Here is a 26,774-nt window from a genome sequence, read left to right as displayed (position 1 = left end):
GCCTAGAAGACTCTTCCATAAGATATCAATGTCGATGAAGAAAATTCTAGCTTTACCAAGACTGACCTCTCCACTAGCCTACTGATTAAGCAGTTTTCATGAGCACGTGGTGAGTGTGGTGTGAAACTTAACAGAATGACAGACAGAACAAGGGAAAAACGCTTCTGTTCCTGGAATAAAAGAACCTCAATTTATTCAAATTCATTTTCACTGTACTCCAGGTATTATGTATTTTTAAAAAAGAAAGCCAAATTAAAAAGCCAGTACAATGCAATCAAATCCAATAAGATTCTTTGTATAATGTGAAGACAAAACAAAAATCAAGTAAAACTAATATGCTGAAAACATCTGTATTAACCTTCATAAAACCTACTCGTAAAACTATCTGTTAGATTTCACTTATTATCTAGTCAACCTAAAATCTAAATAAATAAACAGCTTTTGGTTCTGTTGTTAGAAGTTCTCAACCCCAGCGCCGGTTTGTGGAAGCCCGCCTTGCAGAATTAAAGGTAACAACGTCATGACATATGCTTGAAAAAGGCTTCACTCATATCTTAACAGATACGCTGAACCACGCAGAGCATTTAACAAAGTTCCCCTGTGATGGGTGACATCACTTCAGGAGCATGGTAATCTGAGGTAACGATCAGATGGTGACAGAAGAATTCAAAGTAGTTTTGTGCAAGCCTGTTAAGTGGATTCTGTGTTTGGATGAAGAAAATCGAAATAGTCACTTCTGAAGAAGGATGTCCCTGGAGTATAACTGAGCCAGCCACCAGAACACTGAGAAGAACTCCCACTTCCCCTGAACCCTGGTGTTTCCTATGTATGAAACATGCGGGCGTGTAAAGTGTGAGCTGGGGTCTCACTGCCAACATGGATTCCAACTTGAAGGGTTTCTAACCATGGGCACCAAGGTTAAATTTTATCATACAGTCCACACTCTAATGAATCTATAGGAAAGAAAAATTATTCTTTTAACCTCTAAAAATGTAACAGGTTACACAAACTACAAATGATTTCAAAGCTCAAGTTTAAAATGAAGCTTTACTTCTGATGCAGTTGTGTGTCTGAAGATGCTATGAAATGAAAAGTGAAAAAGAACTTTCATTTTCCCTAGTAGGTCATTTATTGATCTACGTGTCACCTGAGCTTTGAGCTCTACCCCAACACTGAGAACAGGAAATGGCAGAAGAAAGGCAAGCAGAAGCTGATGAATCACGAAGAAGTCAGATCAGGACTGCAAACTCAGGGCACAAAAGTCACGCCACACCACGCCACCAGGAGCCTGAGTGCTAAGGTACAGAATCTCTATTCTTAACATCTTAGGAATGATTCCTCAGTTTCCCAAAACACCCTCAATCTACCTTTTTTCCCCTCTTTAAAGTCATTTTGCTAAGACCCTGTCTCCCACCTAGGCTGCTTTTGTCTGTCACTGGTTAAGACTGTGAGAGCCATCCTCCTAGCACACCTGATCCATGCCAAACACCACACCTGATACACCTGAGACTCGGAAGGACTGCAAATCATTTATAAATGAAAGAGCTTTTCAAATCTCTCTGTTGACATCCCTAGCATGTTTTGTGAAGCTTATTTTTTCCAAAGAGTTAGCCAGGTTAAGTATAAAACCAACATTTCAGAACATGCATCTTTCAGAAATAAATGTTTATTATCATACAAAGTACTGAGTATTAAAATAAATGGCAGTCCAAGAAGTAATACACCCTAAAACCATGAGGGTGTTGTTTTAATTTCACATTATTTATGCTCCATTTGTCAACAAACTACTCTCAAAATTTTTAAAATATGTAGCTAGGAAAACTAAATTTAAAAACACACACACGCACACACGCGAAAAGCACCATTTCTACCAGCAGCTACCAACCCTGCTGCTGCTAAGTATGTATGTGTATTAAGTTAAAGGAAAAAAACACATTTAACACAGAATCTTCTGATCAGGAAACTATTAAGTGTAAGGTAGAAGGTCTAAACAAATAAACGAAAAATCCCGCTGTCTACATGAGGAACAGAGAAGCAGAATTAGTTGGAGCTCATTTGATGAATTCTAAGCCGTGTAAGAATACAAAATATGAATTGCGTAAACAAAGTCACTTTGATGGAGGATGTGGGCATTTATCCCAGACAAGAGCATATGTTGAAGGAGAAATTAAACAGCCACCCGTGTTTCTTCAGGGAATCATTACTAATGGTAAAAAGCCCAGAAAGTAAAGCATCAGCATTATATGGACACTGTAAACCACCAAACCAAAACACTGCCATGATGCTGCACTGACGCATCTGACTGGAGTGCCAGCAAACAAAGCACAGGGCAAACTGTAATAAAACGCTGCCTATTTCAATAGGCACATTCTAGGTCTTAGCTCAAGGTCAATAGTACATTACACGATTTAACATTTAATACCTAGAAGTCTTACGACAGGTTAGACTGTTACTTTACGTACAGCAAGGATAAGTCTGACACTACTTAGGCACGACACTGCTCTGCTATGTGACCCCGGGCAAGTCACCTAACTCCTCTGAGTCTCAGTTTCCTCAATGTAACAAATCCAGTTGGACTACATGATCTCTACGGTCCTTCCAGCTCCAAAAATTCTATGAGTCTATTATAACTTAATTGTTTTGGGAACAGAGCTCTGACATGATTTTTATTAGCTTTAAGGAAAGTAAAAAAAAAAAAACTAGGTAAAGCTAGAGTCAGACAAGTTCATCTTTCTGAATAGTTTCGATATCTAAAGAACAAAATCACAAAAGAATCCTGCTCATACCTACTTTGTCTAAAGTGGTAAAATTTGTGTGATACACTACTAATATGGGATATTTCAGAGATGGCTAAGAATCACAGAATCACGGAATTTTTGAGCTGGAAGGAAATTAGATTTTTGTTATTGCCTGATGGATTTTTGAGTTCCAGACCTACCTTCTTTGATCCTCTGCTCTACTTGGCTCTCTGGCAACACAGACCTGGCTAGGCAGAACTGGCATTGATGCTAGGTCAGTGTAGAATGAATAGTTCAAAGTATGGGGAAATGAAAATAGCAGAGGAATGGCTATAGGAGAGAAGGGAGCAGTGGAAAATTTTAGTCAAGGAGGCAGCCGATGCAGTTTAATTTCATAACTGTTACTACTTATCAAATGGTATGCACACTGTTTGATTTTATGAATTTATTAATGTCAGTTAGATACATTTTCTTTGCGTGTACACCACATGTCAGTGCAGGAAACACTCCTCCTTCAGCGTTTCATATACTGACCATTCGTGTCTCTCATCATCTCCACTCAAAGTCAACTGAAAATAACATGGGAACTGAATGAGCTAATAAAGGAACGGCACAGAATGGAGAAGGGGGGAGGTCAAGAATTGTGGAAACAGAACCCAACGAAAAGAAACCAATGCAAGAGCAGGCTCTGATGGACCTAAGACACTTTGGTATCAGCGGGGAAAGGAAGACACTCAGGACATCTACAGTTGTGAACGAAGTTTCTTCCAAGAAACTTCAATTTATTGATTTACCCAAATTAATTTTATTTGGTATCAAAATTCAGAATTGATTTCCAAGTCAAATGCCAATTTATCGGAATTATTAAAAGAAATTGCTAATTTAAAAGTTATACCAGAATGAGTAAGTGACTTGGGAACAAGATTTATGTAATAATAAAATTATTAATAATGAGGATCTAGAGTGTGACTGCAAGTCTGCAATTTGGATTTAAAGTCAGGAAGTTAACCTCAACATGTACCCATTAGGACTACAAGGTCAGCTGCCCAGGGTCCTAATCGACACTGTCACTTTCCATGAAATCACTACACTTTTGCCTATGCAAATCCGCAGAGCTAAATTTATACCAAAAAAGGCGGGGGCGGGGGGGATGGACAGATGAAGTACTATAAATTTGTGCTCATTCAGAGGGCAAAGCATAAACTTGCAGTTTTTAGACTAGTGGGCTTAAAGCAGGTGGGGATCCATGCTACATCAGTGGCAAGAAAGGAAGAAGAAGACAGGAAAGCAGAAAAGAGAGGTGACAGTCAAAAAGGTTAAAAAGTTCCTCAGTTTTCTAAAGCAACAGAAGAAATATGCAAAACTCTGCTCCAGGTGCTATCTTCCCAAGGACAAAGTCAATGGTCAACAGTGACTGAGGACTTACCTGTACCACATGCCAATGCCGATGTCCAAGCAAAATGCTTAAACCCTGAGACTCCAAACCACTGTCTGCAAAGGGGCTCTTGCCCCCGCCAGCCTTATGCTCAGAGCGTGCTGAGGAACTCCGGGCACTCTGGGTTTGCGAGGCCTCTCCACAGTTCAAGTACAATCGATCCTCCCCCTGAAGCAGCACCTGCTCCTGGTTACTCTAGATGAGTGAGAAAGGAAGCAGAGGGCAAAGGAGGAAAGCAAACTGAAACAACTCAGTAGCAGGTAACAGAAAACAAGCACTGCCCTGATTTAGTGTTATCATAGGAAATGCACCATGTATCTCAATGTTGATTTTACTCACGGATGACAAGCCTGCATAATGATCTCATGCACTGTTATATTTAGAGGGAACAGGCAACAGTTTAATGATTACTTCCCAGGGCAAACAAAATTTTTGTTAAAGTCTGTTTTATCATAGATGCCAAAATGTGGCCCAGTTTACAACAACTACAGCTGTATCCTCATGATTACTCCAAAAAGGCAACGCTATGAGAGATTTTCCATCTGAAAACTGGACAGTACTCATTATCTACAGTTTACAAATGAGTTCCACATAAAATACCTCATGAACAGTAGCAAGAAAACATACCTGGTCAGTTTGTGCGTGTGTGTTCACCATGTGCCCACATGGCAAGAAGAAGGGGAGGAAGGAATGGGACACCAGATGCCAAGGATCTTTTAAACCATGGGGAGGAGGAGCAGTAGCCCCAGTCTGTGGCCCTGGCTCAGAACAATTCCATATGCACTTGGGTAAATGCTTGGTTAGTGCCAAGGACTGTGCCAGGTTCTGAGGATATTTAGACAGATAAGACAATGGCTCTTCTTAGTGATGATGCCCTGGTTTTCATTTAGAAGGACAGGATTCTCAAATGTGGGCATATTACTCCCTATTTCATCAGACAGAACGGCACCTCAGCCCATCACCTTTCTATGGTAGTCCAAATGTTGTCCTGACATAAAACTCATAAAATTTGCCTTTAAATTATAATTTGGGATGGGGGAGAGGAGGAAGAATTACTCTACTCCTGTTTTTCTGGGTATCCTTATTCTTTAACTACAGTCATGAAGTCTCAGATCCAGGCTACTGTCATATTCTTTCTCAATGTATTGTAATTGTAAATTTTAATTACAAACTGGTTGTACCAAATATTTAAAAACCCGCTGGTGGCAGATCTTAAGGTATGCACTTCTAACATGTAACATACTATTATTATATATTAACAATATATAATATTAATAACATTGTTTAAGATTGATAAAACATGAGTTTATATTACAGTTTGGGGGCAGTGTTTCCCAAAGCAGACTTCTAGGCATATTTTCTTCAAAGCATTCCTTAAAAATTCATAGTTAAATAAGCTTGGAAACACTGTTTTTCATATACCAGCTCCTGGAGGTTTATGATGCACAGTTAGCATATTAAAGACACTGGAGTCCTATAATAAAGAAATCTCTAGAGCCTTAACTTCTTTATTTCATTTACGTGACAACAGAACTTTTCCTTACCCTGTGTATATGCTACTGATTCTTCTAAGTATTGCCTTGTAGCACACTTTGGGAAATTCTATTTAAATAGAGACTAAATTAAGTTATTCAAGTAAATCTGTAAACACTGCTTTCCCTCAAATTGCTTGTGATCCTATTTAAAAAAAAAGAAAAGCTACTGAGAAGTTAAAATTTTTGTGTAAATTATTAAAAAGAAACACAAGAATCACAAAAAAATATACAAAAGAAGATAATCCACCAATTTTAGGAGAAGAATCTGATAGTCTACTATGAAGGTCACTAAAAATAAACAGTTGTAATTTTAAAAAACTTACCATACAAGGGTTTACAGTGAGTACACTCTTGATAAACTGAAACAGCAGAATGCCAGGCTGTTTAACTATACTCTTGGAGTCAGACTCAATTCCAGTGTTGTGAGCACCAAATCCACTGACTACCCATAGGTGATAGCCTTCTGCACCCCAGCTCTTGGAGAGAAGGGGAAGAAAAATCAGGGCAATAAGGTTATCCTCTCCTAGCTTCAAATATTCAAATCCTGAAACAACCAACAACCATATTAATAAATTCTTTAGCATGACTTCTAAAGGTCGGAAAAACTATGAGAAGCTGACCAGACAAGAATCCTAGCACACCCTCTCCAGTGGAAACCATCATCACTGCTCTCCACGTGAGGAGTCAACGCACTACATACCAATCTTAACCCCAAATCCCAAGGAATGCCAACTGCTCTCTAGAACTTCTCCATTAATTTAATTTAACTGCCTCTCAAATACAAAGAAATTCCTTGCAGAGGAAGACCCACGTGACCTAGCTGAAACTTGACAAAGAAGCACCCAAAAGAGATGCAGTCTTGTACAGAACAGAGAGCCCTCCAATGGAAGCTGCGAGACAAGGTTTTCACTCCAGCCTCGCAGTCACTCTGCTGGAGCACCTTGGCTAAGTTATTTGGTTTTCTCAGGGTATACGTTTCTTCCTTTATAAAATGAGAAGGTTCAAATAAACTCTCCAGGGCCAATTTTAATATTCTGTAACTACATTCCATGACAGTTTTTTAGTTTTTTGTTTTTGTTTTAAAGGTCTCAATCTACAAGGTCAAGAAAAGAGTAGAGGGAAAATAAATTGTTGCTAAATTTCAAAGGCTTCATAGAAGTTTTGCTCTCCCACAATAAAAGTTGAACAATTAACTAAAATGCCGAGATTCTTAGTTTGTGATTAAAATAGCAACTTAGTGAGGCTAATAACACTGGTTATTACATGCCATTCAGAAGCACTGAGGGGCAGTTATAGAAATCATTTGTTCAAAAACTTAAAATATGGAGGTGGAGAGAGACAGTAAATGGGGTCCTTGGTGGTGAAAGACTGGGAACCACTACTCAGGGCAACCACGGTGGTTTCAATTCTCAAGAAACCCAAGATCAGCAAATGCCTCCCTCTGTGGTGCAAGGACGAAAGGTAATGAGTAAGCCTCACAGCCACTGATTTCACAAAGATGGTGCACAGAGGGGCTACAGTAAGAAAATGTTTTTATGTAAAGACAGGGGTTACACCTCACTATTTTCTATAGAAACTCTTAAAAATACGTCATAAATAAAAATATTGTTACAACAGTGACTTTAATTCTCTTGACAGATATCTACAGGAAGTTTTTAAAATATGCTCAAATAATGTCCAAGTCCTCCAGGAAAAACACCCAATGAGCAGTTCACTTTATGTTAAAGGAAGTGTACCTAAGTAACTAGTAGGGTGCTACTGAGTCACGTAAGGAAATGAAGTATGCTTTCGAACAACAAAGGCCTGATCTGAATAGACACAATGTTCACAAAGATGACAGAGACTTGCTAGACTATACACAAGCAACACCAAAAGCAAGTAACTGAAAACTGGGCAGCATGATTTTATCAAAGCAAGAACTGTGTAAGAAGAGTCTGCTGAGATTAAAATAGTTTCGTAATTTTATCAGGCCAAGAGGAAAAAAAGGCAGAAGAAAAATCAAAGTTTCCCACACCATTGAATTTATAGCATATACACACACACACACACACACACACACATATTTTTTTTTTAAAGTAGGATCCACGCCCAGCGTGGAGCCCAAGGCTGGTCTTGAACTCAAAGACCCTGAGATCGAGACATGAGCTGAGATCAAGGGTTGGACACTTAACCGACTCAGCCACCCAGGCACCCCACTTTATACCAATATTTTATAGAAAGTACTTACCATAGAGCTGATCTTAAGGGGATCTTTTTTGGTACCATCAGACCTATAACTGAAAAAGAGAAACTCGATTTAAAAAAGTCTTCTATTACATATAATATTTGGCTTCAGTTTTTTAAAAACTCAAATTGATTCTGCTCCTTTAAAACAGAAATACATAACAATGCATGATACGTGAGACCGCTGGTTGATCGACCAGGTGTATCAGCTTGACGCACAGTCTTTCAGGTCCTGAGTAACTTCTTGACAGGGTCATGCAGTTTGGGCAGGGGTATTCGTTTTGTCAGGACCGAGGTTCAAGAGCAGCATAAGGAGTGGGAGAGAGATCAACCCAACAAGATAATGTAATTTTCCATTTCCTACTAGTTACTTATGTACACGGCTTATTGCTCTTATTAGATCATAAGCTACTTGAAGGCAAAACCGTATCTGATTTAGCCTTGAACTGAACATGCTCCCATAGCCACAACAGGGATTCAACAAACAAACGCATTTTACCGAATGAACAATGAGTTTTAAAAGGATGGATATTCCGAACAAATTAATTCTGAACCTTAAAATTGTTTTGGGATTAAGCATCAAATAAGGTAGAAGGGTAGCTATATGCCACAAAATTTCTGTGTATGTGTATTTTTGGGGAGATAATGGAGTTATTTTATCTAAAACTTGTCTTTATTCACTCACGCAAAATCTCCTCCAAGTGTACAAATCAGCTGGGCTCCAAACACACTCCATAAAGAAAGGCCTCCATTTTCCCAGGTCACTATTACAACACTGTTGTCAGGAGACCATTTGACCAATTTAACAGCTCCTGTTTTGTTCCAAATATCTGTTAAGAAATTGTGAGAAAAGTTAAAAATAAATGATTCCTTCAGAAAAACTTAGTATTTTTACAGTCTATATTTTTTTTAAGTTGAAATCAATAGTAAGACATGTCTGCTTCAAATAATGAGATGAATCCTACTCATTTAAGGTCACATAAAATGAGCAAGGCCATTAGCCTTGACTGAAGCAGAACAAACTCAGCTGCCAAGAGATTTAAAAGAAATGAGAGCCATTTGGGGCCACCATCAGCCCTAATAACTCTAATTGTGTCGTTTTAAAAGTCTTTGGTCAATTCAGTTTCTGTAAAATGGGGATAATGTTCCCCTTGAATGATTCAACGCTAAATGTCAAAGTAGTCTGCAAAGAAGGTGCTTTAAAATGTAAAATAATGTCGTACCACTATCTTCATGCTCCACTGGCAATATTTGAGGGAACCAAGTTAAAATAAATTGAAGTTTAATCTTCTATTAGGATTACGTAGGTACACTCCAGCTTGAGTACTCCAGGTGCTCATATCACCCTTTAATAATTGTTCTTTCAATCCCATCATTTCACTGTGTGGCAAAACCCAAGTTTCCCTACTGCAGAGTTAAATGAAACATGCTACTATTTCCTGTCAGCAATTCAAAACTGGCTATCATATCACTTCCTTTAAAATTCTTTTCACTTGCAGTATTAATACATTTCTGCTATAAAATACAGATTTGGTACACAGGGGAGGTATATAGATTTTAGTCTAGAGAAGACAGGCTTGGTTAACAGAGAGGACTCCCTTCTGCCTAGGTCTGAATCCTCACTTTAGCAATCCCCACCATATGAATAACCATGTTAGTCATGCAGATGAAAAATAAATGGGACTATACATAAGAAACATCATATCTCATCACTATACTTTACACCAGTCCAGTGGAGAAATTTAAAAACAAACAAGGGGGCACCTGGGTGGCTCAGGTCATGAGCCCAGCATTAGGCTTCCTGCTCAGCAGGGAGTCTGCTTTCCCTCTCCATCTGCCTCTCCCCCCACTCGTGCTTGCGCGCACTCTCTCTCAAATAAAATTTAAAAAAATAACAACAAAAATAAAAACAAACCAAGAAATATAAAATCAAACTGAAGTTTACAAAATGAAAGCAATTCCATGTGCAAGAAAAAAAAAATACAGGTATTCGCTATCATAAAAAGATGTTAACGTTAACTACAAAGGAGAGGTTATAAACACACTGTACCTATTACCCCATGTGAAATATATATACGTATGCACATAATATGCATACCCACTTTCCAAGCATTATGCACATATTAAAATCTAGTTGCAGAGATCTATAATAAAATATTAATGGTGGTAAACCTAATCGTCACGTGTCAGGATTACAGGAAATTTATCTAGGTGGTAACAACCTACGATAGATATAGATTTTGATATAACCTGCATATTGAGAAAAATATTAAAAAGTAACTCGAAGATGTTTTGTTATAGAGCTGAACTTACAAGAAAGAGCTCCAGAAGCCAAAAGAAAACAGAAAACCTAAAGTGAGATTGGTTAGTACCTAGGTGAAAAATAATGAAAAATATGAATTTTTCATTTTTCAATGAAAAATAAACTCTACCACGTGGAAGGTAAAGAAATAGCAAAGGACACTTTCATGTTTTGTCTGTGAATGGAAAATAAAGAATCTCCCCTGAGAATCTGCAACCACAAGTCAGTCCTCACTCTAATTTGTAATTTGTATAATTTGTACGATTCAAAGAAAATTGCACATAGAGAATATAACACAAAGGGTTCCAGACTGATGTAGTACTCCCATGTAACTTGCCATAAACACATACAAATCCTCTTTGGAAGAACTCAAATTCAATTTAGGTCACAAAGCATTCAAACAAATAAGTTTGAAGGAAATTAAGCAGCTCTCAGTAAAAAAAAAAAAAAAAAAAAAAAAAAAAAAAAAAAAACCTAAAATATATAAACAAATTCCTGAGAACCCGAACTCAGAAAGAAAGGTTTCATATAGTAAGACTAACAAAGAATATAAAAACCATTTTTTAATACCTAAGAAATAAAAGAATATTGAAACTAGGAGCAGGATGCATACAGATTAGAAAAGAGCTAAGTAAACCCTCTGGAAATAAAAAATACGGTAATTAAGGTGGACAGATTAAGTAGAATATTAAACATAAATGAAGAGAGAATTAGTATACCAGAAGACAGGGAAAAATTTTCTAGAATACAGTCCAGAGAAACAGAAAAATGAAAAATGTTAAAAGGCAGGTTAAGAAACCTGTAAAAAGTACAACCTAAGTCTGATTAGATTTTCAGAAAGAGATTAAATAAGAGGCAATATTTAGAGAGATAATGGTTCAGTATTTTCCGGAACAGTTGGACAATATGGATCCTCAGATCCAGCACACCTGAATCTCAAACAAGATTAAAAAAAAAAAAAAAAAAAGGAAAAAGAAATTAGAAAATTTTTCACCTTCCAAATCACAGTGAAATCACCCCCAAAGACAAAGAAAAAATCTTAAAAGCAGCTAAAGAGAAAAAAACCCAATCTCCTGAAAAGGAAATACAACTTGACCAGAGTTCCCAACAGCAACAGTGAAACTGGATCATACTTGAACAACTTCAATGTACATATAGTAACTGTCCACCCAAAATTGTATAAAAAGTTGAACCATAATTAAATTACAAGGACAAAATACATACATTTTCAGACCCCACCCCTTCCCCCAAAACAAGTTTATCATCACGAAAAACTTCACTAAAGAAGATTCTGAAGGACAGAAACCTGTCTCAAGTGGAAGGTGTGAGGTGTTAAAAGACATGATGGGGAAGAATCCCGGCGTACACGTGGGTAACACTACGTCAACATCAACAGTCACATAGTTAATGTTTCCTGAGATTTTGACATGAGATACCTTCGCTTCCTCCTTGAGGCGGAGAATTTTATTATTGGATTAGATTAGATGGGTGCCCTCAATTTTTCTGACATTTTTTTCCTGACCCAAACATGAGAGAAGTTTGTATAGTTATACAGCAATTATTCTTAATATGGGAGAATATCTAAATTTGGGAGAGGAATAGAACAGTTTGAAAAGGGTCCCAATTACTAATGCACATACAGAACACAGTACAATATCAAATTCATGAGACGTGTAGTAATGAGATTCTACTGCCTCTTAAATGCAATCCTGCAAAGGTCATTGGCTTAAAAACAAATTGATTCATTCATCACATTTGTTAACTATGAGCCTCTCACTAAACTGAACTAGCCTGGTGTAAAGAGATACAGCCTACACTCCTACCTTGAAGCCAGCAGAAAATAAGACCTGTAAGCAGATAAGTTCGATAAAGCATTATCAAAGATAAGAAAGATGTTATATGCAAAATATAACGAGGCACAGGAGGGAATGGTATTCTGTCTAGTTCATAAACTGAGATTTCATTTAAGCTGTATCTTGAAAGACCAATATATATATAGACCCTCCCTACAGAAATATGGGACATTTCAGGTATAGAGAACAACGTGAGACAAGGGCTGACTCTCCAGAATGTGCAAGCAGTTTGGTAAAGTGTCAGACTGCTATGTGCAGGGTATCCGGGGGTTCCATGAGACAATCTTCCAGAGAAATACAGTGATATATCGGATCTGTTGGACACAAGGTAAATTATTTGTTCCAGGTAGTTCACAGTTGCGACATTAGGTTGCACCTTTCTCTTTCTTTCTTTCTTTCTTTTTCTTTCTTTCTTTCTTTCTTTCTTTCTTTTTCAAGAGAGACAGAGATAGTGACAGAGATAGCGAGAGAGAGAGAGCACGAGCAGGGCTCGATCCCAGGACCCTGAGATCATGACCCGAGCTGAAGGCAGACACTTAACCAGCTGAGCCACCCAGGCGCCCCGCGGCTATATTTATTTTGATACATGTTACATCTTTGTGAAGATGGCTTTTTAGGAGTTGCTGCAGAAAAAGTGTCATGTAAAAATCAATGTGGAACAGGAAATGTGGGGGGCTGTACCCAATCTGATTCCGAGGTTTGAGAAAACTGTACAGTGTCCAATAGGCACAGACATCCTATGAGCAAAAAATAGTGTTTAAGAATAAAAAAAATTTTCTTTCTTTCCATTTATGTATATTACTTTTTGAAAATGCTACTAGGATGTAGTAGATCTAACTACTTAATAAACAGAACTTTTGGTATTTCTTTTTCTTTTTTTTTTTTGGAACCAAACGGGCCTTGGGGTCTTATTCACATGGAACATGACTGTGTTCGCCAGGCGAAGGTTTGCTGAGCTGCTGTGGGTAGCAGAGCTATCAGGGAGAAAAACGTTGAAGGAATGTACTACTAGGGGTCTCATCAGATGCTCTCAGGGGCTGGGGGGCCACATTCAAAATATTTAACAATAGTCACGGCATGGAAGCATTGCCAAATCTGAACGAAGGTCCCACCAGCCAACAAGCCCCGTGTCAAAAGTAGTATGATAATCCACATTTTACCCTTTTAAAAACCAAGTGCAAATATTTAAAAAAACAAGAAAAATTAAAACCCTAACACAAAACTAGTGAATGGCTCCATAAACTTCCATCCCGCCTGCTGAGAGGCCTGGCCACGGCCTCGGGGAAGACAGAAATAAGGCCTGCGAACAGCTGTAAACCGTCTCCTAGAAGAGAGACATCTGGTCTGGCTCCCGGATCACATCAGTTTCCTGGCTGAACTCTGGGGTGAAGGGGCTTATTGTTCCTCCATGAAAATGGCCATAGTTCCACTGGACTCATAATGCCATCAAACTGTGGAGCAGGACCTCAGAAATCAAACCCAAACACAGCGCGGTTCCCCGCTGGCTGGCAACAGAACTGGGTCCAGGACACAGGCGTCTGGCTCGCACTCTAGAACTCTCCAGGCAACGAACTCTGCCCCCTGCTCCTGCCCTTCTGCCCTCCATGACCACGCACCACCTACCAACCTCAGCTCCATTCACAGTGAAAACAGGTGCAGACCTATCTCGGCCGTAGAGTCACTTTTTGTTGGTTGGAAATGATGACGGAGTGCCGGGCTTCGCCTCAGAAGCTTTCTAGGAAGATTCAGGGATTGGGGACCGGACTAGCCGTGTGATACACTGAGACTGGAAACTCAGTATATTTCTAAACTGATCACATCAAAGCCCTACCCCTCCCAAGTATGGAGATACTCGCGTCTTGACCCGAGCTATTGGCTTACCAGTCCTTTATCTGTAGTGTCATTTGCAAATATCTTCTCCCATTCCGTGGGCTGCCTCTTAGTTTTTTTGACGGTTTCCTTGGCTGTGCAGAAGCTTTTTATCTTGAGGAAGTCCCACAAGTTTATCTTTTGTTTCTCTTGCCTTTGGAGATGTGTCATGAAAAAGGTTGCTTTGGCCGATGTTTTTTCCTGCTTTATCAAAGATTAGTTGCCCAAAGAGCCAAGGGTCCATTTCTGGGTTCTCTATTCTGTTCCACTGGTCTATGTGTCTGTTTTTGTGCCAGTACCATGCTGTCTTTGTGATCACAGCTTTACAAAGCTTTACTACAGTACAGCTCGAAATCCAGCATTGTGATGCCCCCAGCTTTGTTTTTCCTTTTCAACAGTTCCTTGGCGATTCGGGGCCTTTTCTTGTTCCATACAAATTTAAGGACTATTTGTTCCAGTTCTTTGAAAAATGTCATTGGTATTTTGATCGGGATAGCATTGAAAGTGTGGTATTTCTTTTAACATAGAGGTACTGTGGTAAAATTATGGAGACACTAAGGGCTGAGTGAACCAAGAAATAATGGCAGAAATATTCAGCAGAAGACCTTACATGCCACCTATGTGGTAGACACTGTTGGTCGGTTAATGCCACATCTATTTCCATCCTTGTTCTCCCTTGCCAACTTCTCCCGTAAAGGCTAGGAAAATCCCAAGGTAGCTAATGAGACATAATTATGGCCAATCAGATATAAGTGGAAGATGGCTGGAGCAGGTAGGAGGTGGGAATGCTTCTGAGAAACCTTTTGCTTTCCTGATCAAAAAACCAAATATGCCCCGTTTCCTCCTTTCTTCTTGACTCAAATGCAGAAGCAATGCTTGCAGCTCAGAAGCTATCCGAGACCATGAAGGAAAGACCAAATGAAGGCTACCAGCAACTCACCTTTGGATTTCTTGCTAGTAGAGATAATAAATCCTATTTAAGCCACAATAACTTGGGTTTTCGGTTAGTTTTGATCAAAAGCATTTCCAATGGCAAAGACCTTAGACTTAATCCTATGAGGGTCCACTCAAGATTCACGAAGTGGGGGCGCCTGGATGGCACAGTGGTTAAGCGTCTGCCTTCGGCTCAGGGCGTGATCCCGGCGTTATGGGATCGAGCCCCACATCAGGCTCCTCCGCTATGAGCCTGCTTCTTCCTCTCCCACTCCCCCTACTTGTGTTCCCTCTCTCTCTGGCTGTCTCTATCTCTGTCAAATAAATAAATAAAAATCTTTAAAAAAAAAAAAAGATTCACGAAGGGGTTCAGAAAGAGACTGTTTTGTTTACTGCTGTGTATCCACCAGGTAGAGCAGTGTCTGGCCTACATTAGGTATTTGGTAAGTCTTTGCTGAACGAATAAATTGAATCGGAAGGCATAAAATCACAAAGGCAATGAAATCAGATAAGAGACTACAGCAGAGTCTAGAGAAAGTCTATAAAGGCTAAAACCAAGTGAGGACACAGAGGACTAAGTCAAACAATATAAGGAGGATCCTTAGGGGCCTTTTTAGGTACTAGGAAATCCCTGGGGCATACAAAATACAGTGGCATGTTTTAACTGTATTTGACCTACAGCCTGCATCATTTAAAATCCACAATCACTACACATACCATTACCTGCACGTTAAAAATTAAAAAGAAGAAGAAATAAAAAAGGACTCACCAGGATACTGTTTTGCTGTTAGCTCTAGTTTATGAGACAGTAGCATAGCTCCAGTGGTGTTATCTATTGTATAAACCTGTACAGAACCACTGCGAAAAACAAATAAGCTTTTAATGAAGAAAGATAAAATACAAACATAGAAAGCATTACTATGGAACTGTTATGTTCTGCTGGTAAGAGCACAAACTAAACCAAAACCATTTTGCAAATGATTTGCAGTCTCATAAATTTGCATATTTGTTATCCAGTAAAATGTTCCCTCTATATCCTTGTCTGTTATCAAAAGGCATGCACAATGTTCGTTCTAGTATTGTGTATAAATCAAAACAATGGAAGCAACCTGAATGTCCAGCAAGAGAAAGGAAGCATCAACTGTGGTACACTCATATAGTAGTCTAGCTACAGCACTGACAGGACTTTAGTCACATGCATTAAAATAGATAGCCAGTATGTATATATGTAGTATAATACTGTTTCTATTCAGTCAAAAACATTCGAAACACAGTAAATACATTTGTGGTAAAAAAGCAAATAAGAGCTAATGGACACACCATCTCTGGTGGAGAAGGGGGGGGATATTAAAGAAGAGGGGGAAGCAGAGGGCTGCGTCCACCCTGGTAATGTGCCATTTCTCATGCTGAATGGTAATTTATACAGATTTTCATTTTATTATGTTTTCTATCCAATATCATTTTTTTGTATCTACACACATGATATATGTTATTTTGTGAACATGGTATACACAATGATTTCATTTAAGAAATCTTAAGGGCCAAATTTAGGAAGGGCCAGAAACCAAAACTAAAACTTTGTAATACTGCTTCTAAGCTACATTTCAAAATTGACATATAATGATCATAAAAAATACCATTTTTGTTTATGGAACTATTTTCAGATCAAAAATTTAACACAAATGTTGTTCTGACCCACATCCGGCCAGGTCAGCTCTTCCCAAGGATCAGGACTGGGACTCAATAAAACACCTGCACTAAGAGGCCACTTGAACTTATCCCACAGCTCACTGATCCTGTGTTTTTCAATCTTTTTCTTCTCTGTTTCATTCGGGATAATTTCTCTTGCTATGTTCCTCAAGTTTATTATTCTTTTCTTCTACGTTTGATTTGGATCTTTTTTTTTATCTTCCATATTTAATACTCAAGAGAGACCCTCTCCAGCTCTCTGGAGTTCCTTCTTTGTGCCACTCTGTTATATCTGGCTGTCTGTCCTGACTCCAGCTGCTTTGGTCTCCCCAGATTTCACTCCCCTTCACTTCATAACTCAACTTAGGCAATCTGCCAGGTTCTGTCTCCCCAGCCTCAAGCTGCGACCTGAAAACTCTCTCAAAGTAATTAAAGCTGAGACATTTGTAGAGTTTTATTTGCTTCCCATCTTTCAGGGACCAATGTCCTCTGTTGCCTGATGTTCTAGGTCTCGAACTCATATTGTCTTATGCTTTCATCTTTTCGTCCATTTTCTCCCCGACGTGGGAGAGGGAATCTGATCTGTTATTCCATCTTAATCAGAAGACAAATGCCTGGGAATAGATTATCTTTCCAGACTACCTGTCCAATTAGACACTTCGTTGAAAGACAGCACTAAGTAACTAGCAGGTATGTACTTGTTTCTGCTCTGCACCTGACAACTGTTGAGTGGGAATTCTGGGTTGCTGAGCTCTAACAGGTCAGTAAGGAAAGGCCAATATTTCTAATACAAGAAATAGGTGCTAAGTCAAACTTTAAAAAGACTGACAACTAATCTTTTATATATTCTATAATGCCTATATTGTTTAAATTACTTTTATTTCCATTTCTCATTAACCCATTATAAGAGAAAAATATTTCTTCATGCATAAGACACTATTCACTAATTTCAAAGCAAAAAAGATCTCTCTATAATAAAGATATGGCTATAATCACAAGTGACCACTAATTAGTACCACTAATACAAGAACAACTTAACAGTATTGCTACCTGGTGCCACAGCAAGTACACAACATCACATGATAAAAATGTTTAATCAGCATCTAGACAAACCTTTTTTTTTTTTTAAGATTTTATTTATTTGATTCAGAGAGAGACACACAGAGAATGACAGCGATAGTGAGAAAGAGCAGGAGCAGAGAGGAGAGGGAGAAGCAGACTCTCTGCTGAGCAGGGAGCCCAAGGGGGTACTCGATCCCAGGAGATGCAGGTTGTCAGACTGATCCCCTTGCAAACTGGCATCTTAGAAAAAAGTCACCTACAGAACTCAAAGGATACCAGCTACAGCTGAGTGTTCAGGGCAATTAATCCTGATAAGGGCTGGAAGACCAGAGCTAGAAGCCACTGGTCTGTTATGTCACACAGCTACAATCACAAACCTTCCACCCCAACCCTGGGCCACACACACACACACACACACACACACACACACACACACGGCTGGTACTCTCCCAACTGATGAGAAGTGGGATGACAGAGGCTGAAGGCCGAGATTCTACTTCACTGCCCAGGCAAAAGGTGAGAGTACCTCTCGTGGGCTCCACCATCTGGCCCTAGGAGCCCTGCAAGTGCCACCCTGACTGCAGGCTGTGAGGTGCGGTGTGCCCCGCTGCCCCTGTCAGATGCTCATGCGAGAGTGTCCTAATCATCTGACTGGACTGGCTCAACAAGAACCAGCTTCAAGGTTCCAGTCATGACAAGTGTAGAGGAACGAACTAAAAGCCACTATGAGGAAATGAGACACATCTAGAATGCAGGACATTCTATAAGCAACTGGCCTGAACACTTAAGAAGTTAATGTCGTCAAAAACTAGGGATGTACTGTATGGTGACTAACCTAACATAATAAAAAATTATTATTAAAAAAAAGTTAATGTGAAAATAAGAAAAAAGGTGTATGGGTTGTTACAGGAAAAAGGTGAATAAAGGGAAACAAAAACCAAATACAAATCATTAATTCTGATGGACTCTGGTTAAAACAAGGAGCTATAAAAGAAATTATGGTGACAACTGGGTTAATCTGAGTATGGACTGAGAATTAGATCTTATTTGGAATTAATCATTAATTTTCTCATGATGACCAAGATACTGAGTTATTACATAAGAAAATGTTCCCCTTTTTTTGGAAACCAAGAAACAATGTAAATGACTGTTAAACAGCAAATCAGATAAATTATGATACCTTCACATACTGGAACATTATAAACCAATCAAAAAATGATTTTCACTACTGGCAAAGAGCATGGATAAATTTCACACTGCTGACTCAAAGAAGCAAGACCCAAAACATTTAGAATATGATTCTATTCCCGTAAAGTTCAAAATCAGGTAAAACTAAATTATGCTCTTTAGGAACGCATGCAGGGGTGGTAAAACTATAAAGACAAGGAAATGATCGTCACAAAGACAAAACATTGGTTACTTTCAACTGTGTTGGGGAGATGGGAGTTGCAATTAAGGAAGCAGGGGGGCTGAAACTTTGATCAGCTCCCTCTATTTCTTAACCCAGTTGTGAACAGATGGGTGTCTGTATTATACTTATTTGTAAAGCTGAATATCTGGACTATGCACTTTTCTGTAAGTTCATTTTTATTTTACAATATGAAAGTTAAAAGGATATTATAAATTTTAAGCCAATTTATTTGACAGTAATATGAAAGATACCATTTCCTAGAAAAATATAACATGCCAAAATGACTTAGGAAAAGAGAAAATCTAAACCTTAAATCTACTTTTAAAACTGAAAAAACCAGTATTTTAAAACTAAAAAATGAGTAATCCAAAAATTCCCACAAAGAAAATTCTAGGCTTAGACAGCCTCATTGACAATTTCAAGCACACACTCAAAGATAAACAGAGAAAGACAGGAATAGGTCCTTCAATTTGCTTTATGACATAAGCATAACCTTGGTGAATTAGCAGAGTAAGAAAAAAAATTATAAGCAAAATGTGCTAATAAACATAGATTTAAAAACTCTAAACCAAATGTGACCAAATCAAATCCATAGGTATGAAAAAAATTTACTTTTCCTTCTTTCTTATAATAAGCTAAATTTACTTCTATATTTATCTCCTGAGAAGCAGTGTGTTAGATTTACCACTTCACAGATTACCGAGTGTAAAGAATGTGATGATTTATAACGTGTATTATTTACACTAATCAAAAAATGGTGATACTCAACTTCATGTAGCTAGAGATGATACCACATGGATGTTCTACAGAACCACTAAGTGTCATTTTGAGGGCAAAATGAAATTTCATATTTAAGAGAGTTCTGAAGGCCAAAAAAGCACTATACATACTGTAAGGCATTACTATTAAGATTCTAATATAATCTTTTTACTTGAGCTAAAATATAAGCTCGACCAAGTCAGGTATTTTACTCTTTGCTAACATATCACAAGTACTTAGAATTGTGCCCGGTGCATGGGAGACACAGAGATATTTGTTGAATGAATAATCTGTACATTCAATTTTACTTCTAAAGCCTGCATTGTCAGAATTAAAACAAGAAATTGATCTTATGTGTGAGCTTTAAATTTGCTCATTAAGGCACATCCACAAATTCAAAGGCAATGTCAACACCAATGTCTTAAAAAGAAAGGATTTTTTTTCTTTCAAGATTTTACTTAAATTCTACTTAGTTAACATACAGTGTAGTATTAGTTTCCGGGGTAGAACTCAGTGATTCATCAGTTGCATACAACGCCCAGTGCTCATCACAAGTGCCCTCCTTAATGCCCACCACCTGTCTAGCCTATCCCCCCACCAACCTCCCCTCCAGCAACCCTCAGTTCGTTCCCTATTGTTAAGAATCTCTTAACAGTTTGCCTCCCTCTGTTTTTAACTTATTTTTCCTTCTCTCCCCTATGTTCATATGTTTTGTTTCTTAAATTCCACGAGTGAAATGATATGGTATTTGTTGGGGGCACCTGGGTGCCTCTCTCTGTTGGTTAAGTGTCTGACTTCAGCTCAGGTCATGGTCTCAGAGTCCTGGGACTAAGCTCTGTGCCCGCTCAGCAGGGAGTCTGCTTGTCCCTCTCCCTTTGCCCCTCCCCCCTGCTTGAGCTCTTTCTCTTTCAAATAAATGAAATCTTTTTTTTTAAAAAGACCTCATATGGTATTTGTCTTTCTCTGACTTATTTTGCTTAGCATAATACACTCTAGTTCCATCTACATCATTGCAAATGGCAAGATTTCATTCTTCTTGATGGCTGAGTAATATTCCATTGCATACATATACCACCTCTTCTTTATCCATTCATCAGTTGATGGACATCTGGGTTATCTCCATGTTTTGGCTATTGTGGACAATGCTGCTATAAACATTGGGGTGCATGTGCCCTCTTCGAATCAGCATTTTTGTATACTTCAGATAAATATTAGACGTGCAATTACTAAGTCATGGGCTAGTTCTGTTTTTAACTTAAGGAAACTCCATACTGTTTCCCAGAGTGGATGCACCACTTTGCATTCCCATCAACATTGTGCATTGTGAGAGGGTTCCCCTTTCTCCACATCCTCACCTTCCCCACATCCTCACCAACATCTATTGTCTCCTGAGTTGTTCATTTTAGCCACTCTGACCCGTCTGAGATGGTATCTCATTGTGGTTTTGTTTTGTATTTCTCTGATAATGAGTGATATCGAGCGTTTCTTCATGTGTCTGTAAGGTCTTCTTTGCAAAAATGTCTGTTCATGTTTTCTGCCCATTTCTTAACTGGATTTTTTATTTTTTGAGTGTTGAGTTTAAGTTCTTTATAGATTTTGGACACTAGCCAGAACAAAGGATTATTTTATTTATTTATTTTTAAAGATACTTATTTACTTATTTGTCAGACAGAGAAACAGAGAGCACAAGCAGGGGGAGGAGTGGCAGACAGAGGGAGAAGCAGGCCCCCTGCTAAGCAGGGAGCCCGACGTGGGACTCGATCCCAGGACCTGAAGGCAGACACCTAATCGACTGAGCCACCCAGGTGTCCCAAGAAAGGATTATTTTAAAAAAAGAAAAATATCTTTCTGATTTTCTTTTAAATAATAAGGAACTTAAATTTAGTCTGACTTAATCTTTCTAACTTGTAACTCAAGTTACAAGTTCCTACTACTGAAAAGTTCACCTTTAAAGCTTACCTTTAAAACACTCAATAACCTAAATTTGCCCTTTAGATCTATTTGCTTCAATCTAATAAAATGCTTTCAGATTTTATATTAAGGCTGATTCCTAAATTATGAGAGGCATGAACAAGTTTACAAGTATGTTTAGAACATTTTATGTTTAAAAAATATATTAAAATGAAGAAGTCTCTATCAATTACCTTGCACAACCAAATGCCATGAGTCGGTACTTGTTATTTACTGCTACACAAGTTCCATCAACAACATCTTGTGGCCAAACTCCATGAAGCTGCTATAATAAAGAAAAATAAGGAAGAAAAACAAACATACAGTTTCATTCAGCAAGTTAAGCTTTCAATAAAAGAAAAAATTATTACACTTATATGCAATTTTGACTACAGAAAACAGAATAGATTTCAGCTCCACTGTCTGTTTTTATTTGTCAAATCAAGGACGTCTCAGATTATAAATTCTAAGGCAAAGGTCATCATGACTATTAGTTTAATAAGCACAAAAACATAGCACACTACAATATAGCACTTTATTTTTGGATGATCGCAACAGTAAACACTAGAAGATCCAATATAATTACAGCTCTGTTTAAAACATAATACTATGGATTTTATTTAATTCCCAAATGAGCTATATAATCAATTACCTAAACATGGCATTTTGCTTCCTTTTATGTAGGAATTTTATTTTGCAATTTTAACAATAAAACTACAAACTATTTTACATAACAAAAAAGTGGTAGAGACAGCATTGAGCATTATTTACCTGGACCACTGCTTAGATTAAAATTAACTGATTTCTGTAACTAGTATTTTCCAGGTGCCCACTATTCACCCAGCACTGCTCTAGGTGCTGAGGATGTGGCAGGTGGTCAAACACACCACAGTCCTTGCCTTCTATTTGTTAGGAGGCTGTTAAGTTAAAAAAAAAAATTGTACAGTATATTGGAGATTGCTAAATACTACAGAAAAAAATAATAAAGCAATTATAGGAAACAGATTATGGGAGAAGGATACAATATTAAACAGTTTTCCCCATGCAGGTGCATTGTGAGCAAAGTATTCAAGATGTACCAAGTACAAAGGTCGTACTGTCGTAGTATTTCTGGCATGTTCTAAGTACATCAAAGAAGCCTATGCAGACGGAATGGAGCACAGGGAGGGAAGGAGTAGTAGTAGTGGATGAGGTAGCAGATGTAAAAGGAGGCCAAATTTATAGGGCTTTGAAAGTTACTATAAAAACTTCTTTGGCTTTTTGTCTAATTTATATATTTATATATAGGGAGTCACTGGAGTATCTTTAATTTTTAAAAAGTTTTCCATTATGAATAGTAACACATTAGAGAAGAATACAAAAATATATATATACATCTCAATAATATCACAAAGTAAACACTTGTGGAATTAGCTAGCACTCATGCCAAGAATTCTCAGTATCGAAAAGCCCCCCAACAGTGTCCCTCCTGATCCAAACACCCTCACCCTGCCACAGAAGTAAACCAATATCCAGACTTAATTGGTAATCACTTCCTTCTTTTCCTTTAGACCACGAATATGCATCCATTTAAACTCTAATTTAGAATGGCCCATGTTTTTATTTTTAATCTGACATAAAATAAAATCGTAACACATGTTCTTTTGTGTCTAGTTGCTTTCACTCAGCACATTTGTGAGACCCACCCAAGTCCCCGCGTACAGCCCTGCTGTTTATGCTCACTGTAGCCCCACACAATGGGCTTAGCTCACCGGGCCTCCGCCCCCCCCGCAGCCTCCGCCCCCCCCCACCTTCCGTGGTGATTCTTTGCAGTCTTATTAGCTTTCCAAAGCCTTCGGGCACATTTAAAAATTTTTTTCTCCGGCTTTTCTAATTGTCTTCAGTAGGTTTTGTCCTAATTATCCAGTCCTACTAGAGGGTTCTGAGCACAGGAGTCACATAATCTGACATATTTTAATACATCTGTTAAATGCATCAAAAACGCCAAACAAAATTTTTACAAATCACTTAAATAATGCCTAATATAAACATGTCATTAGTTTATTTCCCAATTACCAGTAATATATGTATGTATTCTCCTAATTTGTATTTTCTGATTTAACAATGTCCATCTGCTTTTATTTTTTAAATTCTTAATTTACTGGAAAATTTTCTTTGACCAAATACTAACAAAAATGATAATAGCTATGGGGCGCCTGGGTGTCTCAATTGGTTAAGCAACTGCTTTGGCTCAGGTCATGATCCCAGGGTCCTGGGACTGAGCCCCACATCGGGCTCCCTGCTCAGAGGGGAGTCTGCTTCTCCCTTCAACTACAGCTCCCCCCTGCTTGTGCATGTAAGCATGCACTCTCTGACAAAGAAAATCTTTTTAAAAAAAATGATAAAAGCTGATACTCAGAAATGAGTCACTTTTTCAGCTCTAAAATTGTTTTCAATAAAAACATTTAAATCCCAAACATAATTACAAATATACCTTGAAAAAAATTAAATTCTTCAAAAGCTTATTTTTATTCTTATATATTGACATGTTACCACGAATGTACTATTTAATACTTTACTATGTGAATAAAGATGATAATGAAAAACAGTTTTAGGAATATTAAAGCTGACACTATGTAGCAAACAATATGCCTTTAAAAACTTAAAATCTTGGGCACCTGGGTGGCTCAGCTGGTTAAGCTGGTTGAGCGTCTGCCTTCGGCTCAGGTCATGATCTAGGGGTCTTGAGATCGAGCCCCATGTAGAGCTCCCTGCTCAACGGGGAGCTTGCTTCTCCCTCTCTCCCTCCCCCTCCCCCTGCTGGTGCTTTCTTTCTGTCTCAAATAAATAAAATTTAAAAAAACTTAAAATCTTTTCCAGTTAAAGAGAGCAGACTGAATATGAACATTTAGCTTCTCTGACTCTTAATAAAGCCCCAACTTTTCCAACAGAAAAGATCTTTTTCAACAGCATGAACTGACAAGGACAACGAATGGGAGGAGGAAGTATCATTAAATTTTAAAAGCTAGGTAGCATATAGGTGAGTAGCATCCTTAACCTGCGTTAAGAGTGCTGAGAAACAGCTAAATTTACATTGTAGGTGCACAAAAGGCTTGAGGATTTAGATTTCTCAGAAAGACTGAACTAAAAGGAGTAGGACTTCCAGTCTTTTAAAGCCTGTTGAAGCATCAGCTGGGTGTTCCCATAATATCTTCCCAATCTGAGCTGCTAAGAAATACCCCACCTTCACTCCAACAGAAAACTGTAGATTTTTCTTTGGAGAAAAACAAAATAAAAAACCCTGGTGGTCTCTGGACCACACTGAGAACATAGATAAGCAAATTCAGACCATCTAATTTAACACTTCCATAACTTAAAACCCAGAACACTGGGCCAGCCAGGTATATATTCTCTGGAAAGAACTGCAGGACTCTCCTCCAATGAGCACTGGATACAGAGAGGGGAGGAAAGGAAACAATCCAGTTAGCTCCCCTTATGGGGAAGATTAGGGTCAACCAAACCCACCAAAATCCACACAGCTTTCAGTGAATCCAAATTTTTACTTTGGGTCTCTGTCACAGCAACCAAATTCATATATTAACTAATCCTATATTAATTAACCAACCATTAACTATGAAAAGATCACATACAAATAAAGGAATGAAGGAAATCCTCAGGTGATGGATGATGGAAAACCAAAAGTACAACTGTGTTAAAGGTACAGTGAGCAAGCAGTCCAGTTTGGAGCAAGCCAGAAAGTTCCAAAAGAAATTTCTTCAAGAAGATGAAACAAATAGAACATCTAATGTGTTTGAAAGAATTGAGAGGATATTTACACAAACCGCAGTTTGGGGTTAGTTAGTGGTAAGTACATAAAAAATAAACAATTATTAATTCCCAGTAGGAAGAGAAATGTGCAGGAAAGAAAAAATAATCAAAACATATCACATGGCTCAGGTGTCTAGGGTGTATACAGCAGTAACAGTATAAACAATGAATAGTAATTAATCAAAATCACAATAACTTTACTAGGAAGATAGGAAGACTATGAGTGTGGTAGCAACAGGGAAGCAAATGGTCTTTTCCCACAGCAGGAAGTCAATAAACAGCCTAAAAACTGAAAATTAAAGAAAATACTTGGGGTAGTGACGATAAATAACAAAATACCAGTAAAGAAAAATAAAGTGGTTGCCCCTGAGAATGGAAACTGGGTGTGAAGAGAGCAGGAAACAGGGAAGGGAACTATAATTTTTCTTCAACATATCTAATAGAATTGTCTACTTATATTATTTTTAAGTATTATATATATTACTTTGATTTAAAAAATTAGTTAACAAGAACCCTAAAATCTTAAATAAGGAAAGTAGGGGAGGGACTTAACAAAAATTAAAATTAACAAATGTAAAATAAAGAAAATAAATATTCCATAGTAAAAGTCTTACCTCTGCAGTAAATCTACTCGACACTGGTGTAATAAATCCAATTTTACCATCATTAAACACAACAGCAAACCCATCAAGCGTGGCACAGTATTCCATGTCTCTGATGTGCACATCTGCAAAACCTAGGAATGAACCTGCTGGTGAAAACATAAGTACATGAGATGTGAATATAGTAAATAATGCCCTCACATTTGTGTTTGCAAACTCTGTAAGGACAGTTAAAAGGGCAAAAATAACGAGCTAAGAACAAACAATTAAATCATTCCTTCCTACATACACACACACACACACACACACACACACACACACACACACACACTCCCCTTGTATAATTAATTAATTCCAAAGTAGAAAAATCAATGTTCATCCATAGCAAATATCTAAGCAGATTATATCAAATATTAAACATTTGGTTGTACCCCATGCAGAAGGTATAACTACCTCTAGATGACTGCAGATCTACTGAAAAAGGTACTGTGCAAAGATTAATAGCTTTCCTTCCATTTGTCATTCCTTCCCAGTGAATAAGATGAAGAAGTCCATCAGAAGTAGCAACGAGGAGATCTTCCAGCATGGACTGCAAACTGTAGGGAA

The 26,774-nt window shown here is 38.0% G+C and overlaps 1 protein-coding gene across 4 annotated transcripts in view; it reads right to left on the bottom strand.

Moving 5' to 3' along the window:
* RIC1 (RIC1 homolog, RAB6A GEF complex partner 1) overlaps nt 1-26,774 on the bottom strand; it is a 136,501-nt gene that overhangs the window by 25,634 nt on the left and 84,093 nt on the right. For 3 of the 4 annotated variants that reach the window (XR_005831860.1, XM_040620312.1, XM_040620314.1), the window contains exons 5-12: nt 26,622-26,764; nt 26,181-26,317; nt 21,954-22,045; nt 15,658-15,746; nt 8,617-8,761; nt 7,936-7,984; nt 6,032-6,184; nt 4,165-4,368 (exon numbers count right to left, since the gene is read on the bottom strand). Coding sequence is in view for 3 of the 4 variants with exons in the window: in XM_040620312.1 (XP_040476246.1) it covers nt 4,165-4,368; nt 6,032-6,184; nt 7,936-7,984; nt 8,617-8,761; nt 15,658-15,746; nt 21,954-22,045; nt 26,181-26,317; nt 26,622-26,764 (1,012 nt within the window). In the remaining variant the exon portion in view is untranslated. The remainder of the gene's footprint in view (nt 1-4,164; nt 4,369-6,031; nt 6,185-7,935; nt 7,985-8,616; nt 8,762-15,657; nt 15,747-21,953; nt 22,046-26,180; nt 26,318-26,621; nt 26,765-26,774) is intronic. The other variant, XM_040620313.1, reaches the window with a different exon arrangement.

This window comes from Ursus maritimus, unplaced genomic scaffold (assembly GCF_017311325.1).
Source record: "Ursus maritimus isolate PB19 unplaced genomic scaffold, ASM1731132v1 scaffold_34, whole genome shotgun sequence".
Classification (NCBI taxonomy): Eukaryota; Metazoa; Chordata; class Mammalia; order Carnivora; family Ursidae; genus Ursus; species Ursus maritimus.
Note: the sequence above shows the minus strand (reverse complement) of the source record. Positions and strands in the feature narration are given on the sequence as shown.